We start from the raw sequence: 18,004 nt of genomic DNA, 5'->3' as shown, positions 1-18,004 counted from the left end.
CTAGGTAGGAAGGTATCTCTCTCACTGACTCAAAACTACAGATGAAGTATGACAACATGAACCGACTTTTCCATTTTCAAGACTACATCTTTCTAAAATTCAACATTAGAGACGTGTAAAAAGGATGCAAAAGCAGCACATTTTTATTCATATTCCAGCAATTCTATGGGCGAAATTCAAGCCATACAAGGCACAGCTCAATTTTTGAAATAAACTTCTAATTAAAGGGTACGTCAATTAAATCTGAATGCCTACATACACAGTATCATTAAGAGGCCTATTTCAATAATGCTGTCAAGTGTGTATGAAAACGTGCAGAAAAAGACATTTAAATGCCTTTATTACCATGTTTTCCTCAATCCATCATTATTATAAATAATTGGTGGGGCATTTTTCTTGCAATACAATTATAAAGTCATCAGATACAACTAGTTTATGTAGGCATAATTTTAGGTATTGTTAAGCAAATGAAACACTAAAATTGACAAGAGCTGTTTCACAGTACACAAAAATTACACAATGTAATTTTAACTTCTGAGAACCATGAGAATAATTCACATCTACAAAAGATCTCAATTTTGTCTTGTCAACCTGCCCAAACCTAATATATCGAATAATCTTAAAGGTGGAGAGGCATAATACATACAGCTATATACTTATATTTTCCCTCGCTATAATCCGAAACTCAATGACCAGTACTACTACTATTGTTTGAAGACCACAAACGGCAGCAGCAGAGATAAATGCCTGCTTGACACCAAGAATAAAAGCAAACGCAGTGAGCAAAGGTCCTTCCATACTTTTTTCCAGCAGAACTCGCATCTCCTCTTCCTTAAAAAGACACTTTCAAGCTTACATGGTGGAAGCAAGAGAAAGAGGAACGGAATAAGCATGGAAGACAAACTTCACGGTAATTCTATTAATATCAAACTACCTGTTGTATAAATATATTGCTACACATTAACTATCACTTCACTTACAAACGGTAGCGTTTCAATCACTGCATTTTCCAAACAGATTATAAATGTTGCAATGAAGTCTCGCCTTGGGAAGATATTTCAATACACCTGAATACAGATGCACATACATTTAACTGTGTATGTGTATTAAAATATGTTTGTACCAAGCACTAAATATCCACTTCACAGAAAAGAAACAGAGCAATGCATTTACAGAGACTGTTAAGATGACATTTGCATAACAGATGAACTTGTTGCCATGGAAAGTATAAGAAAATTCTGAGCTGGGCTATTTAAAACACCAATTTCTGCAAATGTTTGGCAAAGTCTCCACTGTAATGACAGCACTGAAGATCATGTTACTAAATCTCACCACAAACTTCTTAAATTATATAATAATCAGTACAAGAAATATTAGCATGGCATCACAGGATATGCCACAGCAAGTAAAAGGGAATATATTGCCATTACATGGAGTTCTTCATGAGCCCAGAAAAGCTTAGCTGAAGCTAGTCACAAAATTCAGATAAACAATTAATAATGATAATAAAAACCACTTAGGCTGAGAAGTCCTACGAGCAGGAAGCCTATCTAAAATGTGTGGTATTACACCAGTCCATAAAAACTGGGGTTGTCTCCTTCATGTTTTATAAATTAAATGTTGTACCATCACGCTCTCTAACAGAAAGGGGGGCAAAAAGTAGTTTATCTGTTTGCAACAGTACACCATCCGTATTTGCAGCATCTCATTCAATTCCTTAACATGTTACGCCTTCTGACTAACCTGAGTATAAATCACAGGAAGTCTGAAGTTTATAGACTGTAAGACTTACTCATCCATAATGACTTAAGTAGTACAGAATGTCACCTAACAATTATAAACTATGGCAAACAAACATCCACAGGGTTTAATTCTATGCAATTTTAACCCACACAAGAGCTGTGATGAAACAATTAAGTGTAAATAATTAAACAGAGAGCTTTTATCTTAACAAGATTTAAAAATGTTACTTCTGCCTCGATGCCAGTATTTCTAAAACTAAAACAGCCGATACAGAGTACACAAATATGCAACCAGACCTGCTCTAGAATTTCTCAATCACTCAACATAATTGTTTATTTCTACCTCCTGCCCTCCGTAATAACACAGCCTCCCACCATTCACTGCAAATTCCTAACAAGTTACTTGATAGCCAGCCACAGCTACCATTGACACAGCCAAGCCATTACAGAAAACACGATAAACATCCTTCTCTATAGTTATATTCCATTAGCTTTTATTTTGCTAAATATTAAAACAAACACAGCAGCAAAAGAAAAGCCAGCTGGCATACAAATTTTCCAGAAATAACTGGTGTTCTCTATATTTAGCCAGGTTTTATGTACAATTCAGTTAAAAATAGAGCATCCAAATTTTGTATTTAAATACAGAGAATTAGTCAAAACTTAAATATCCACTTTAACAAATACAAGCTTTTACTTGAATCCAGAAAAATATTGCTTCTACATTCGCTATAGCTCTCCCTGAAATGTTTTTCTGACCCTGAAATGAAGCTAACGCTCAGATAATTAAGAAATAACATGCATTTTGACAGCATCATTTGGAAGATAATGCGAATTAAAGGTCTCACATCACTACTTGTAACCACAAAGCTTAAAACAATCATTATTAGATCAGTCTGCCTTTACCTGTAATAAATAACCCAAATATTTGTCATTGCCCTATTTGGATCACTAAACATTTGAGAGGGCTTAGATCAAAAACATCTGGGTTTTTTCTTAGCTAAGTTATCTTTAAAAGTAACTACTTAGGACTTTACCTGCCATTTTATTCTGTTTGACAAAGTGGATATGTTTAAATTCAGTAGTGGTCATACTAATAAGAAAAAAAAAAAAAGAAAAAAAAAAGGATTGCTGAGTCCACATGCAGACCCAAAAGCTAGTGCCCTTCATACACCACTGGCAAGTTCTGCTACCAAGAGTACATTTACATCTCCATGCCAAACACAACTCTCAAAAAGTTAGTGAAGAGCTGCAGTTGCACGGAAGACCAAAGATGCACTTCATCCAAACGTCTGTCCAGACACAGGCTCTGGCTTTACTTGGAGAATGCAGCTGTACAAGGGCTACAATCCCCAGGAAACAGGACTGCCTTTGTATCTAACCCGGGCACTGGGTTTACTGTAACAGAAGTCTCCAGCGCTGAGGAAACAGGAGCAAAGCCTCTCACAGACGTAGGATCCAGACAGTGCTGCAGGACAACGGCAACAGTTGGCACTCATCTTAACAGAGCCGACAACCAAAGTTACTAAATTTATAGTCTGCTCCAAACCAGAAAACGCCAAATTGGTATATGCCTAATTTATGAAATCAAGAAAGGTCAACAGGCTCATAAAGTCACTATAGGGAACAGCAGCTTCCTCCATTTTTCAAATAAAGTGATAACAAATACCAGTTAGAACACAAATGTATTTGTTTTTTGCTCTAACTGCTACATTCAAGATTAACCTGTTTAGATCAAATTACACTTTAAAGTTGTAGAAGTTTTTTGCACACATCTTTTCATAGCATAAAGTGTCAACTAAAACAGAATACAAAAATAAAACATCACTGAAAAGTAACCTGGACGTTTCCATTTGCAGGCAAGGAACCAGAAACAGCAGCTCTGGCATACGAGAGACCGGAGGCTGACACTTAACAGTTAAGGATTTGGTAGCAATGAGCAAAGTTTCTGCACAAAGTCCACTTCGCTTTTGCAATCCCTAACAAGGGTCCGTAAGATCTGCAACTCTTTGCTCTTCACCTGCACCTCGAAATGGAACACTCTGCAGGAAGGCAGTTTTTCACTCAACTCACTGAAACTTAGTATGACCTACTCCTTGGTAAAAGCCCAAGGTAACTCTAATATTTGCCAGTGGTACCACACAGGTTTCCTTTTAAGAGTATGACTCTATGGCACAGGTGTGTATTTTAACATTCTGATACAAACTTATTGCTAAAGAGAGGTCAGCCACCATTGCAGCTGAGATGCTTTACACCACAGCTGACCACCTAGACAGTTCTCAATTTTACTGGCAGCAACTAAGAAGTTTGCATGGGACTTGACTCTGAATAATGGCGACACTTGAGAAAATTTACCAAAATTTATATGAATCAAGTCAATTTCAGAAACATTAGGTCCTTCCCATTCAAGGATCAAATTGTTTCTTATGGACTGCCAAATAAAACAATATTCATATATTTGACTAGACTCAAGCAAGGCATCTGGCTCTCAATGCAAGTTAGAACCGCTATATAGCTGACTACCCATTTCCACGGCAGTTTGCTACTGCAAAATAATAGTAATAATAATCAAGATGATAAGATATTCAGCTATTCTAATACTCTCACTAGAGAAACTTCACGTCAATCATTGCATTAATAATACTGCCTCTTTGAAGTTCTAAAGCATTAATCATAGTCTATCAAACACGCCTGCAGAATTCAGAAAGTGACAACAAAATTAACTGGTAAGCTCGTAAATGTTTCTGAGGGTTTCATCTTAAATAACTTGCATGCACTGGTGATCCAAATAAATACTGTGCTTGCTTAGTCCATGGGAAATAGTTTATAAAAGGTAAGTAAGTATTTGCTACTGAATATCTGATGGTCAGACATTATCTAATTTCTTAGCTACAAATGTTGAAATAGCAGTGAGTCTTATTTCAATAACTGTTAAACCCAAGTAAAAACTTAAACTGCTCTAACATTTCCTTGAGGAACTTGACACAGCAAGCGTAGGCCAGTGAGAATTCTTCAGAACAAAGTCATTCCTGTCAATCTGTGTAAGGCCCTTGGCAGGAACCACAAAATAAATCTGAAGGTTTGACAGATTAAGAAAACTAAATACACTCTGGTCTGACAACTGTTTTTCTTTTTAGTTCATTTTGGAAAATGTACTAACTATTTAGTAAGTGGAATATAAGATTACTTTGGTATTTTGCAGTTTCATAATCCAGCAACACGAGAATCTTCACGGAAACTTTACAAACACAAACTGCCTTACAAAGCAAGGAGAACTCACAATTAAAGAAAACAGCTCTCGGCCACATACACAAATGGACTCTGCATCTCTTCACACCAAAAAGCAGCTATCAAAACTCTGTATGAACATACCTGAAATTAAGTTAATCATGCTTGTTTATCACTGCCTAATAAATTACACGGGGCATCTATAGACAGGCCCTCGGTGTAAGACGTTCCCTCTAAACAATTCAAGTAAAATAAATGGCCGATGCAAAATTATGGTAAATTGTAATAAAAACAAGCACTAATAAAGTTTAGTACCATTTATGATACAGAATCAACATGAATAACATTGTTCACATGGTTTTGAAAAGATGAAGGATAAAAAGAAAACACCTAGAGAAAGGCAGTAAAGTGATTAAGAGATATGGAAGATTCTTATTACAAGAACAACTTAGACACTTCACTAAATTAAGACATGATTCAAGCTAGGGGTAAATAAAATAAGAATACACTGAAAGTCAATCATAGACTTTACGTTGTATCCACTATAAAAGCCAAAATCTACAAATATAAAACAAAAAATGAAGTAGGAGATTGCACAGCAGGGTAAGGAAACCACAGAAAGAGCAATGGTCTGTGGTAAAACCTGGACTTAACATGCAAAAGAATTTAAGAAAGGATTATAACATGAATAAAAGTCACATAGATTTAAGTAAGACAGCAAATCCAAACACTTTAATACAGCTGAGACAGTCAGTAACTCACTGAGTTGCTTGCTTATACACTATAAGCAACAGGTCAATTCCAAATTACAAAACAGGTCACTTAACGGAATAAAAAAAGAAAAGCACTTGTTTCACTCTGGAAAACAGCATCTACTCTCCTATTCTGTGGCAATTCATCCCCTTCCTACTTTTGAACATAACCTCCCAATCTATTTATCTCAAAGCTCTTCCCTAAAACAGTAATCACCAAATTTTCTCTGCATCTTCAAAGCGGAAGCACTTAAAGAGTTCTGTGATTCAGAAGCGAACATTCTAAGAAAATCCTAATGCAATAAAATATTTCTGCAAGGAAACTAGTATTTTAATAGAAACTTAGTAACTTGTAATTTATTTTCAGAAAAATTTAAAAAAGTATTTTCCTAAAAAAGGAGGACAATAATTTCAAAACACACCGGCTTAATAAAAAAAAAAAAAAAAAAAAAAAAAGGAGTGAAAAACCAAGCTTCTTTTCTTCCAGGTCACTCATTGTTTTAAAGCTAAATGTCATCAATAGAAAAAAAAAATATTAAAACTGGAAAGCTTTCTGGTGCTTTATTTCACTTCCCACTGTAGGTTACGTAACTGAAGACAGGATTAGCAAATTTGCTAGGAAATACTGCAACTGTAGTCTAGCTGCATTTTATTTTTTTAACTTGGAAAAAATAGTATAGAAGTGTGGCTGAAAAAGCAAAAGAAAAATATGGAACACTTTAGAATTTGAATATAACAAATAACCCAAGAAAAATTTTTTATTATGTTAGACAAATATATACATTTTCTCTAACCAGACATAAATTAATAGCTAGAAACATGCCAACTTCTTACAATCACGAAGGCCACATTGTTATTTTAAGTTAAGGACAAAAAAGAGATAAAGTAACAGAGTATGCAAGGTGCTTGTAGTACCTGTTTTAACAAAGATCTGAAAATCAGAGAATCACAGAATGGTTTGGGTGGGAAGGGACCTTAAAGCCCACCCAGTGCCACCCCCTGCCCTGGGCAGGGACACCTCCCACCAGCCCAGGTTGCTCCAAGCCCCGTCCAACCTGGCCTTGAACCCCTCCAGGGATGGGGCAGCCACACCTGCTCTGGGCAACCTGGGCCAGGGGCTCACCACCCTCACAGCAAAGAATTTCTTCCCCAGATCTCATCTCAATCTCCCCTCTTCCAGTTTAAAACCATTCCCCCTCGTCCCATGGCTCCCCTCCCTGCTCCAGAGTCCCTCCCCAGCTTTCCTGGAGCCTCTTTAGGGACTGGAAGGGGCTCCAAGGTCGCCCCAGAGCCTTCTCTTCTCCAGGCTGAACCGCCCCAGCTCTCTCAGCCTGTCCTCACAGCAGAGGGGCTCCAGCCCTCGCAGCATCTCCGTGGCCTTCGCTGGCCCCGTTCCAACAGGACCACGTCCTTCTGACGTCGGGGACTCTAGCACTGAGTCCTCACGCCACATTCCTGATCACCTTCAGGCCCTTTGCTGAATTCTTCTTATAAGAAGTTCTGCTTTCTTAGTGGCATCACCAGTCAGATGCTCGTCTAGACAAACTGAGGACTGCCGCACTACAAACATGTACCAGTTCGTACCAGTCCATACCCTGATACGCCATAACAGCCAGTCCCACACTGCCCAGGGAGCACACCACTGCTGCCTGTGGATGGCCATTCCCAGCTGCACACACGGAAAACTTTCAGAAGAAGTGTATACACAATAGTACATCTGAGACTTCTTAAGATGAAACAAACCTTACAGCTTTCCCTAACCTTGTAATTACAGCACATAAGTAAACAAGTTTCCCAACGTTCACATAAATATGATACAACCTGAGACTAAAGCAAAACCACTCATGTTTAAGAACTTAGGAAATACCCGAATATGCTAAGGCCTCATATTTCCAAAAGTTTATACTCAAAAATATGGAGTTTAAGGAGTCAATACATGCAATTTAGTGCCGAAATATTTAATTTTTTAAGGTACAGATAATTTATTCCTTTACCTCTGAAATGAAGGCTTATCTTCTCCTACTCTTAAACCTGTAGGCAGGAGCAAGGCTGGAATGAATCATACCAATTTCACTGTGCTGTTCAGGAAAGCTCAGAGCAGCAGCTATCATAGGAACTGGGGGCGTTGCTGTAGAAGGGAAGATGGGAATTTAAAGCAATACAAGTCTCCTATTCAAGGGGCCCCATTTATGAGGGATAAAAGAAAATTTCCCCTGGTTAGAAGACCTCAAATATACTAGATTGTCACCATATAGAAGCTGCCGTGAGAGATACAGTTCCCTTGACATCCCAAACGCTGCTTTTTAACTGGAGTTATAGAATTCTTCTTGTAAATCAGTGTGATTCTGGGAAATCAAAGTAAACTTCGTTTCAAGGTTTTGTTCCAAATGATCTTGTTGACCTTCTCCTTCCTCCCTTGTCTTTTCCCAGTCATTGGCTAGGAAATTTTGAAGCCTTGAGTTCCTAAGTTTTTCATCACATCTACTGGAAATAGAGCTTAGATAAGAATATCATTTCATGTTATCCTTACTACAAATGTACAACTTACAGAACTTTAACGTTTGTCTATAAACTACACTCCAATTAATACACAATCATTTTTCTCACAAGCTCTTTTCTGTTTGGAAATAAACTTTTAAACTTATTCCAAGTACAAGCCTAATAAATTCATGTAACTTAAAAAACAGACAATCAGGGCATCGTTTGGTCGTGATTTGTGATGACATCCAGATGGCAATTCAAGGCCTACCTTTTGTAAGCAGGATGGACATTTACCTGACTCTCAAGTACAGCTAATTATTTGGAACTGAGAATGCCTATGAAAGTATTAACAAAAAACCGCAAGGATTTCTACCATCACACAGTTTAACCTGCTTATTTCATCTTCACATGTCCCTTTTCTGCAGCAGCAATTTGACACTGTTTCAGCAAGTCACGCTTACAAGCAAAAGAGAATCCAGTGTAACTTATTATGACAGCATTTAGCTAGAATCTATGAAGCAAAAGCATGAAGTTGCGCTTTGTATTCAGACTAATATAAAATAAGGCATAATTATTTATAACATACGATAATTGAGTCATAATTCACCCACCTTAATTTCACACTATTTCTGTGACTTATTTACTAAGAGTTACCCTACAGTTCACGCTCTCCCTGAAATCTGATAAGAACTATGAGAAATAGCAACATTACAATCGCAGTAGAGCCATTTAAGGTAGTAAAGTTTTAAAAGATTTATTAGCAATGGTTTGAGACTTTAAAACTATACTACAATAAAAAAAAATCACCAGGGTCTGTCCAAGACACAGATGAACCCAATTCAGGTGTTTTGCCTGCACGACAATAGAGGACTCTATTTTAAGAGGCAACACAAGTGAGTTTTTTTAAGAGGTCATTTCATTTCATGACAGACAACTCAAGTTGCCTTATGCAGCATGTCCTTTTGGCAAAATGAAATTACAGACTCTTTTTTCCCCCCCTCTTGACAGCCTGACTTTGTACAGAGAGGGATATGAAAGAAGAACATGCAGCATTCATTCCAGACAATAGTACGAATTATGCCACTGGGGTTTGTTGCCTAGATAAAGTGCTAGTGGAACACAGCTAAGACACAAATACAGCTGAACAGCACAGCGTGGAACCACTACCAGAGAGATATAAATAAGCACAGAAGTAAAACATTGCCCTCTTCCCCCCCCCACTTTTTTAAAATTTGTTACTCACAAGCATGTAGCAGCGCAAACTGCGTAACATCAGTATCTTTCTTCCTCTGAGAACAAACTTTTGATCTGCCACGTAATCGATGACAGAAACTGCCTAGATGATTTTAGCATTCTTTGATTACACTTTGGAGCCTACTTAGCACCTTAAAGCAGATTATAGCCTGATAAAAACCACTGGATATTTTTATGTATGATCACTTTTTTTTTTTTAAAAAATACTTTTATTCAGTTAGTGAAAAGTTACTTTTGAAAGGAAGACCGAGTCTGAAGCCAGAGACTCTATAAGTGTTCTTCTTGACGGAAACACTCATCTTCGATACTACCGCTTACTACTACTGCTACATATTACTACTGTCAAATATAAAGGAAGAAATGCCCTGATGAGAGAAAAAGATGTCCACACTACTCCTTTAATGGACACATGAATTCAACTGTAAAGGGAAAGCCAAGCTGTTCTCTCTTTTTTTTTTAGAAAGGGAATTAATGAAAAATCTTGTGCTAATGCATTTGATTTGAATGAATTTTCCAACAAGCCTGGCAGGCAGAACAGAAGCATATTAACTACAACTTGGGAGAAGCACATGATAAATGCTTAACAAATAAATGAAATTTCAGAAAATGAAAAAGCAGCAAAGAATGTATTAGATCATTTTTCTGCTTGTTATTGACCAGCAGCTGCTGGCTCTTAACCATGTAGTAATCATGTCACAGAAAACAGGGCTTGGCTCTGACAAAAACCTTTGATGCTACCCAAGTTCAATAAGTTGTTTTCTTTTTTTGGGGTTGTATTTCCCAACCCCCCCATACCCTTTTATCCTGCTAAACTTCTTTCTAGATCTCAAATGTGCTCATCACCTTAGCAACAACACACAATGTTTCGATGCATAAAAATAAATTAGTAAGAACTGCCTCTTTTTCCTTAAGGACTCCTAAGCTGTTGTGCACGGCAGAAGAAAGATGTAAGGATTTACTCCAGCTATGAAAACCTATCACCAGGCCAGGCAGTAACTACTGAACATTAACACCTGGGAGATGTAAAGTATTTTGAATGCAGACTACATGAACAAAAATATGCAAGATGTTGAACTGCTGAAGAAGTCGCGTAAGTAAAGAGCAGGCAAATTTTGAGAAACACGACTGAGGCTTAACCAAGATCCCACCTTCTGCAAACACGTTAGAGAAGACTGTACATTGCGGAGAATGCCAGGTGCCATCCTAAATATGCTCTAAAGGAGATTATGAACCTTGTGTCAGTAATCACTTGCAAACAGAGGTCAGATCAAGGTCAAGGAAAACAGTTAAATTTGTACTTTATGTCTACCCTACGCTTGGTCAGCTGCTGATTCTTAAATGCCATCCCAACTTTACAAATTTAGTAAGGCCTACCTCTTATGGTAAAACAGTCTGAATTGACAACGTGTGAGGATTTACTGAGAAATAAAGAGCATTCCTACTGCAATATGAAAAGTTTTACAATAATGAAAGTCTTGATTTATTAGGCAAAACATCACATTTTTAATACTTGTGGAATGATCACCTTTTCTGATATAATCAGAGTTCATTAAATAAATTGCAGAAACAAGACTATTTGTCAAGTGATAGATATCTTAACTGTCTAAGGACGAGGCCTAAGATGCACTAGAAATTCAAAAGGATATTTGTTTTACTGAATACAGAATTATGAGCTATTTAATACACCTCTCAAATAAGGTCTTGTCTAGTCATTTCTAAGGTATTAAACTGTCAGTTTCCTTTTCTGGAAAATGTGTTTCTAAAGGACACACTCATTCACAGTTGTTTAAACTTGGCAGTTCTTAGTTCTATTTTCTCCTCAACGTGTAAGACGACAACCGGCAACACAGGCCAAAATAAAGTTTATAAAAAAAAAAAAAGAATTAAATGATCTGTTTACGTAGCTAATAAATGCAAATTTCACAACCCTCCAGAGACACTACTCTAGCAAGTTTCAATAATTGGTGTTTAATCTAAAAGATTACCTCGTACTGACTTGCAATTTTTCACATGCATAAAGCTAAGTCACAACATCTTTCTCCTGTCAAGCCCTCTTTATCATATAGTTAGAATTTTTTATGTTGTTGGTTTTGTTCTTTTTTAATTACTTTTTGACCCTGCTCATGTTCCTTTATTATCCCATAAAACCTCAACCCCAGGGCTAAGAAACTTCCAAATCCAAGAGATACAGCTGAATCTGCAAAAGAAGGGATACCAGTATAAACCATTTTGGAATCTTAACTGCAGCGACTGCTATCAAATCAGTAGGAAAATATTATGTTTCTTATAAGAAAATTGCAGTGAACTGCAAATATTAACAAGTAATGTTACTACAAATGCTAATATAACTGAGACTAGTAGAGGAGTAAAAGTAATTCCAATGGAACCTACTAAAAACAGAACTAGACAATTTCAAAATGTGCATGTATTAGAAAAGAATAAAGCAAATACTTTCAACTGCCTTATCTTTTACAGCATAGATGCTGCAACTTTAATCATAACAATTCAAAGCAACTAAATACTCAGAATTTGGTCTTTCTGCTTCATGACACAAGAGTATAATTCCATAGATAAATTATTCCTGGGTATCATCAAATGCTTCATCTATATTGTGTATGGGGTTGGTTTTTGTTTTTTTTTTTTCTTCTTTTTAATGTTTGTGAGCCTTGATAAGAAGTTTATGTTTTTAAAAGACCTATTGTTCCTAATTACGACAGTCTGAAATCTGTAAAACCCATAGCTGTTAAAACTTTAAACATACAAAACAGCACAAACCCAAAACCCTTTACCACCAAATTAGTTTACTGATATTTTTATCTATAACTTTTTGAATGTAAATTAAACTTCTATGCCATGAAAAATTATCTTAGAAATTATTCTGTCTGGCTTTTCTGATTTATAATATAATCAAATTTTTTCAAGTTGTTTTTCTAGCCTTTCAGGTAAATCACAGGCACACAAATTCTATTTGCTAAGATAATGCACATTTAGGAAAAAGCATAATACAGCCTCTAATTTACAAAGCGTTACTTATTTATGTGCTAAATATGCTTTTCATTACAGGCAGCAAAATAAAAATAAGTGCTTGAATTTCAGTTTCTATTAGCTTAACCTATGAATTACTGTTCAAAAGAATAACTAATTGTGTTGCACCACTTCTTTCTCCCAGCCCCCTGTAAAATTAAAAGAAAATAATTATATAATAATTGTTCTCCTACATATTTGAGTTTGTGAGTTCCACAGTCAACTGTGCTACAAGTAAGATCAGGCCCTAAATTTTAAGGTAAAAAATTTCACAATAATGCCATTTAAAATATCTCCTTTCCTTCTTTGGTTCACTTGTCACCTTCAGAGAATTACAAAATATACATATTCACCTACAAGAGGAATCGATACCCTCGCGGTACAACTGTAAATACTTCCTTTTTATATTTACTCCCTGTGAGTGACAGCTTTTATTGCGATTTTGGCCTAAAACGGCAGTCAAAATGTCAGTTATATAAGGCCATCCGTGGAGACACATGCACTCTAAAAAAATATTGCTGCTGAATTAATCATGGAAAAAATAAAGGATGTCTGGTTTGACATACGTATTTACGTAAAGACTAACGTGTGTACCCCCCCGCAATTCTTCTCCCATCCTTCCTCCTCTGCCAAAGTCAGCCAAAAGTAGTCCCTTCACGCTGCTTGCAAAATTTCACGAGCAACGAGATCACCAGTACCCTAAAAATAACGAGAAATTAAAAACCGCAGAAAATAACAAAGCCTTAATTTTCCACTCGCACCAGCGCTCGGCTAGAGTAAAAAAAACCCACCGCTGCGCCTCACAGAAGCCCGTTCCTGGGCGACACTCCACTTGTTAGCACTGCCCGAAAATAATTCGGCCGCCACCCACCACCCCCCCCCCCCCGCACACAAACTTTCTGGTCCGCGGGAGGCCGCCCCGGCCCCTCGCCAGGGCCTTCCCGCACCCGCGCAGACATTTTCCCTCCCCGCCGCTGCGGCGAAGGCGCCCGGCGCCTCTCACGCCGCCCCGGCCAACTTTTCCAGCCCGGTCCGGCAGACGCCACAAGTTCCATGCCTCGCCTCGCCGCCCCCCGGCCCTCCCTCCCTCCGGAGAAGGTCACGGCGGCCGCCGCCGCCCACCCGGCAGAAGTTGGCGGGTCGCCCCGCTCTCCCCCGCCGCCCTGCCAGGCGGAGAGGCCCGGGGGGCCGCGGAGGGCCCTTACCTTTCTTGGCTTTCGGGGAGTGCCGCCGGCTGCGGGCGCTGGCTCGCTCTTCCTCAATAGCGGCGGCTATCTCCGGGTCGTCCTCCCCATTGTACCACACCAACAGCTCCTCGCCGGGCGCGATTGGCTGCCGGGAGAGAAGAGAGAGGCGCGGAGCCAATCAGGCGGCGGCTTGTTGGCGGCGGGCCGCGGGGCGGCGGGGGGGGCCCAATGGCGGGCGGGGTGGGGGGGGGGGAGCGGCCGCGGCGGCGCCGAAGGCGGCGGTGGCTCGCGCCGCCCGCGGCGCCCCGCGCGCCAAGGGCGCCTCCGGCAACGCCCCCTGCCGGCCGGAGGGCGCGCAGCGCCGAGCTGCTCCCCCCCGCCTTTCCCGCCAGTATCCCTAATTAATTACGCAATAACACACAATTATTAAATAAATTTGAAACTTCCCAAATTTAGATTTGTCTCCAATCGTGACATCGAGTTAAATCCACGCAGGCTGAACTGGCAGCAATCGAGTCCCTGGTGTTCGTTACCAGCGATTTACACTTTATGTTTACACTTTAATTTTTTTTTTCAACTATTTACACTAATTCTGGTAACTCTTTCCCAGCAGCGTTGCTGGACCCAGGCGCACCTACCTTCCACAGGGCACTAAAGGAGTACAAGTGTTCAGTCACCCACTAAAGCTGGAATTTGGAACAAAATCTAAAGATGCGGGAAAAGACTGTGGCAGTGAGTTAAAGAGAATACAGAGGAAAACTGAGAGTTACTGCACGTTTAACAGACCCACTTAATCGCCACAATGAAAGATTTGTTGCAATTCCAAACTTATGATTTCTATTTTTTTTATCCAATCAAAAAATGCACAGGGAAGAGCAAATTAGGCAAGCTGGCATCACCGCAATTACTACTCCCATTCCCAGCACCATCACCAAAGGGATCGATACTGGTTTCTCTGGTTAAAACATTACCAGATTCAAGCTAGTACTCCAAGTTTGCAGACTAAAGACGTATTTGTATCTATTTTTTTTTTTTTTTTTTTTTTTTTTTTTTTTAAAACCTTCATCATTCTCTCTCCATTTCCTGAAGCACTGTACCCAAAACCAAGAAAAAAAAATCAACTTAAATGCCTTTACCTTAACTACAGCCCCCTCTGTCCAGGGCTTAATGACCACTGGGCTTGGAGAGATAAAATACTATTTTTAGAGTCATTACAGCAAAGGGTATCCTTACACTATTATTTCAAGTCTGAAGCCCAAGGGAATTTTTATATCAAGAACAATAGTAATATTTGTTTCTTCTACAGCACTTTTTTTTCTTTTTTCAGTGGGTCTCCCAGCACTTGATGAAGGTGATGGTTATCTTCATACCCCCAGACACCGGAATAACAAGAGAGGCAAGATCCCAGCAACTATGTTAGGTGTTTAAATTATAACATAAGCAAAGCCTACGGTTTGGCTCCTTTAACAGTCCCAGAGGCCTGACAGAATAAACAGCGGTGAACCTGTGGGCACAGTCCCATTTTCCAGCTGTTTAGCAGCACGGAATAACGAAGAGTTGTCTGATGCAAACAACTCACCATCTAACAAATACACAAACTCAGAAAAAAAGAGCTAGCAAAAATGGTAGGCAGTGCAAACACAGGGTGATAACGAGCGTGTCATTTGTTAGCTGCTCGGCTGGAACTAACTTTCAACTTGATGAATTTAAGTTTTGGTGTGACTACTCTAGAATCCAAACGAAGCCCTCCAACCTTGTACTTCTAAGACGAGGTGCAGTGTCAAACCCAGACAATTAACCCAGCTCCCTCGTTAGCAATATGAGCTAGAAAGGGACTGCACTGACCAAGTGCCACTTCCACACCAGAGAACACACGGCCATCTCTTACCAAAGACATCCTCTAATAACTCTAACAACCAACCTCCCCCAAACTGTCACCCCCAGCTCGTTGTGTGTGTCGCGGTGTCAGGTGGGGATAACCTAGTTAAAAGAGGTATGAATTCTGGAAAGGCTCATTAGGTTAGCAACTCCCACCTGCTTTCTGTTGCAACACTGAGAATTCCTTAATCTTGAGTATTTTCTGCTCAAAAAGTTTAAAGTGATTTCAAAATTTGTTATTTCCAAGAGTAATATCCTAATAAGTTATATTCTAGAGATAGCACAGATTGTCTAGAGTTCGACTCCCTGTACACGTACAAGCATGGCGATGTGTCTTGTACAGACTGAGATAAGCAAGTGCCTGTCTGACCTTATTATTTATTTTTCACCACAGACACTGCATTTTACTGTGATATTGTCCTTTTGTGCCTAGATGTGGCCTTATCGCCCCCAGCGTAACCCCGGTGGACAGCTGGTGTGGTACTTTGTGCGTTTTTCACACTGCGCAGCCCTGTGTTACATGGCATTCCTGTGTAACAAGGAGGTTCTTGAGGTATTCATAAACCTGTTTGACAAAACATTCTTCCATAAACAAATTCATTTCACCTTAATCAAGGACAGTTTCACAGCCCAGCTTACTTAGAAGACTTTTCGAAACTGAGTTTTCACTGCCATTTTACTTCTTCAAGAATTACAACGTCCTGTACCATGTGCAGAATTAACACTATTCAACTGGCTCGTTTCATTAGGAGAGGCAGGAAGAACTTCTGAAACCCCACAATGAGTCTTTCAACGAAAGCTCACAACTCTCACATATGCATCCTGGGGAAAGCATATGCAAAGCAGCCGACAAAGATCCTCAGTCCTTCAATAAAGATGACGAGGAGATGGAAGAGAAAAATATTTGCTTGTACTCACTTAAAAATTCTATCCTATTACTATTCATTTACAGCCCAGAACAGGGAAGTTAAAGCTCTGTGCAGTTTTGGGGTTCGTTTACACCATGCAAATTTGGGCTTTGCTTATCTTAGCCATGAAGCTTGGAAATCAGCCTGTTTAACTTACAAATTAGAAACCCACAAAAAGCTGAAGAAACCTTGGGAAAGAAATAAATAGCTCTGACAACACTTTAAATGCTTCAAGGTAAAGCAGAACAAAATGACATAGAAGCCACTCGAATTCTCTTTTGGGGGTAAGTAAAGACTGCGCTGTTTATTTATCACTAAATGGAATTCCCCTAAATTTATGAATCATGATAAAGATCAGGAAGGAACTATGCGCACATACCTGGGCCGGTAAATTTACAACAGTTTTGAACTGGCAGTGTATGCACCATAACACGTTATATGAAGAGAAGGACATTTAAGATGTTATTTATTACATGCTTTCTTTTGCCTCGGTTGTCAGTAAGGTGTGATGTGAATCTAAGGCTGATACAGACCCTATGAGAAAACATCATCTCTGATACAGAATGTGAGACAAAACCAAACCTTTAAATAAAAAGCAGACATATAAGCAACGATATTTTGTAAAAAAAAAAAAAAAAAAAAAAAAAAAAAGCTGAAAACACCACAATTTTTTCCAGGGTATAAATTTTCCCTGCAGTTTCTAAGGTATAGGATAGTAAAAACTGATACAACAGACAATATTTAAATGCTTTAATATAGTAACTTGCCCTTGAGACCACACATTCAAAATCTCCTCCTCTACATTATACTTCTACGCTGTCAGTCACTTGCAGCTTAACTTCCAGTTTCTTCACACTAACTTTATTTAAAAATCCTGCTTACTACAAATTGTCACTTGAAATAATGAAAAGTAAGTTTACAAAACACTAGACCAAACAAGCTTTCTTAATGCCTTCCTTTGGTTCTCATATACTTGGAATGGCCAAGAAATTAAACAGAATATTGGATTTAAAATATTCATATTAAACTACAAGAATAGTGTACTTGTGCAATTAAAAAAAAAAAAAAATCACAAAATGTGTGACTTTCTAAATCTTGGTCTGATTTATCGGTATGCCGACTGAATGCTGAATGTTTAGCGGTAGTGAAAACTGTACAATTTCACATCAAGCTTTCACTTCATAAATCATCACAGATTAAAAAGATCAGAATTTTCCTTATATATCACTTCTCTAAAAGGTGGGAGAAGAGAATAAAATATATTGAAACAGATGGTTCAAAAAATAATTGGATTATCAGATGCACTTTTAACAAGTGTTCATTATTACAGATTTGTGAGGGTTTTTTCCCCCAATATGGAGTGAAGTTAAACTTTACATTATAACATAGTTCTGTGTCATGCAGCCACTCAGACATTTCTACCACCATCTCTGAAATGACCCGTGTCACAGATGTAGTGACAATCCCGGCAGGGCAGGAACGCAGCGCTGAACCATGGCTGCAACGCTCCTTGGACCAACTTGGTCCTGCAAACAGCTTGGTTACTTCTG

At 38.7% G+C, this 18,004-nt stretch overlaps 1 protein-coding gene across 10 annotated transcripts in view; it reads right to left on the bottom strand.

The window, feature by feature from the left end:
* Window positions 1-18,004, bottom strand: part of PRDM2 (PR/SET domain 2) — a 72,154-nt gene that overhangs the window by 30,516 nt on the left and 23,634 nt on the right. For 8 of the 10 annotated variants that reach the window (XM_074560773.1, XM_074560772.1, XM_074560767.1 and 5 more), the window contains one exon: window positions 13,687-13,813. Coding sequence is in view for 5 of the 10 variants with exons in the window: in XM_074560767.1 (XP_074416868.1) it covers window positions 13,687-13,813 (127 nt within the window). In the remaining 5 variants the exon portion in view is untranslated. Of the gene's footprint in view, window positions 1-7,716; window positions 8,385-13,047; window positions 13,064-13,686; window positions 13,814-18,004 lie in introns of those variants that run through there. The other 2 variants (XM_074560774.1, XM_074560775.1) reach the window with 2 other exon arrangements.

The sequence above is a fragment of the Larus michahellis genome, chromosome 16, assembly GCF_964199755.1.
Source record: "Larus michahellis chromosome 16, bLarMic1.1, whole genome shotgun sequence".
NCBI classification, from domain to species: Eukaryota; Metazoa; Chordata; class Aves; order Charadriiformes; family Laridae; genus Larus; species Larus michahellis.
Note: the sequence above shows the minus strand (reverse complement) of the source record. Positions and strands in the feature narration are given on the sequence as shown.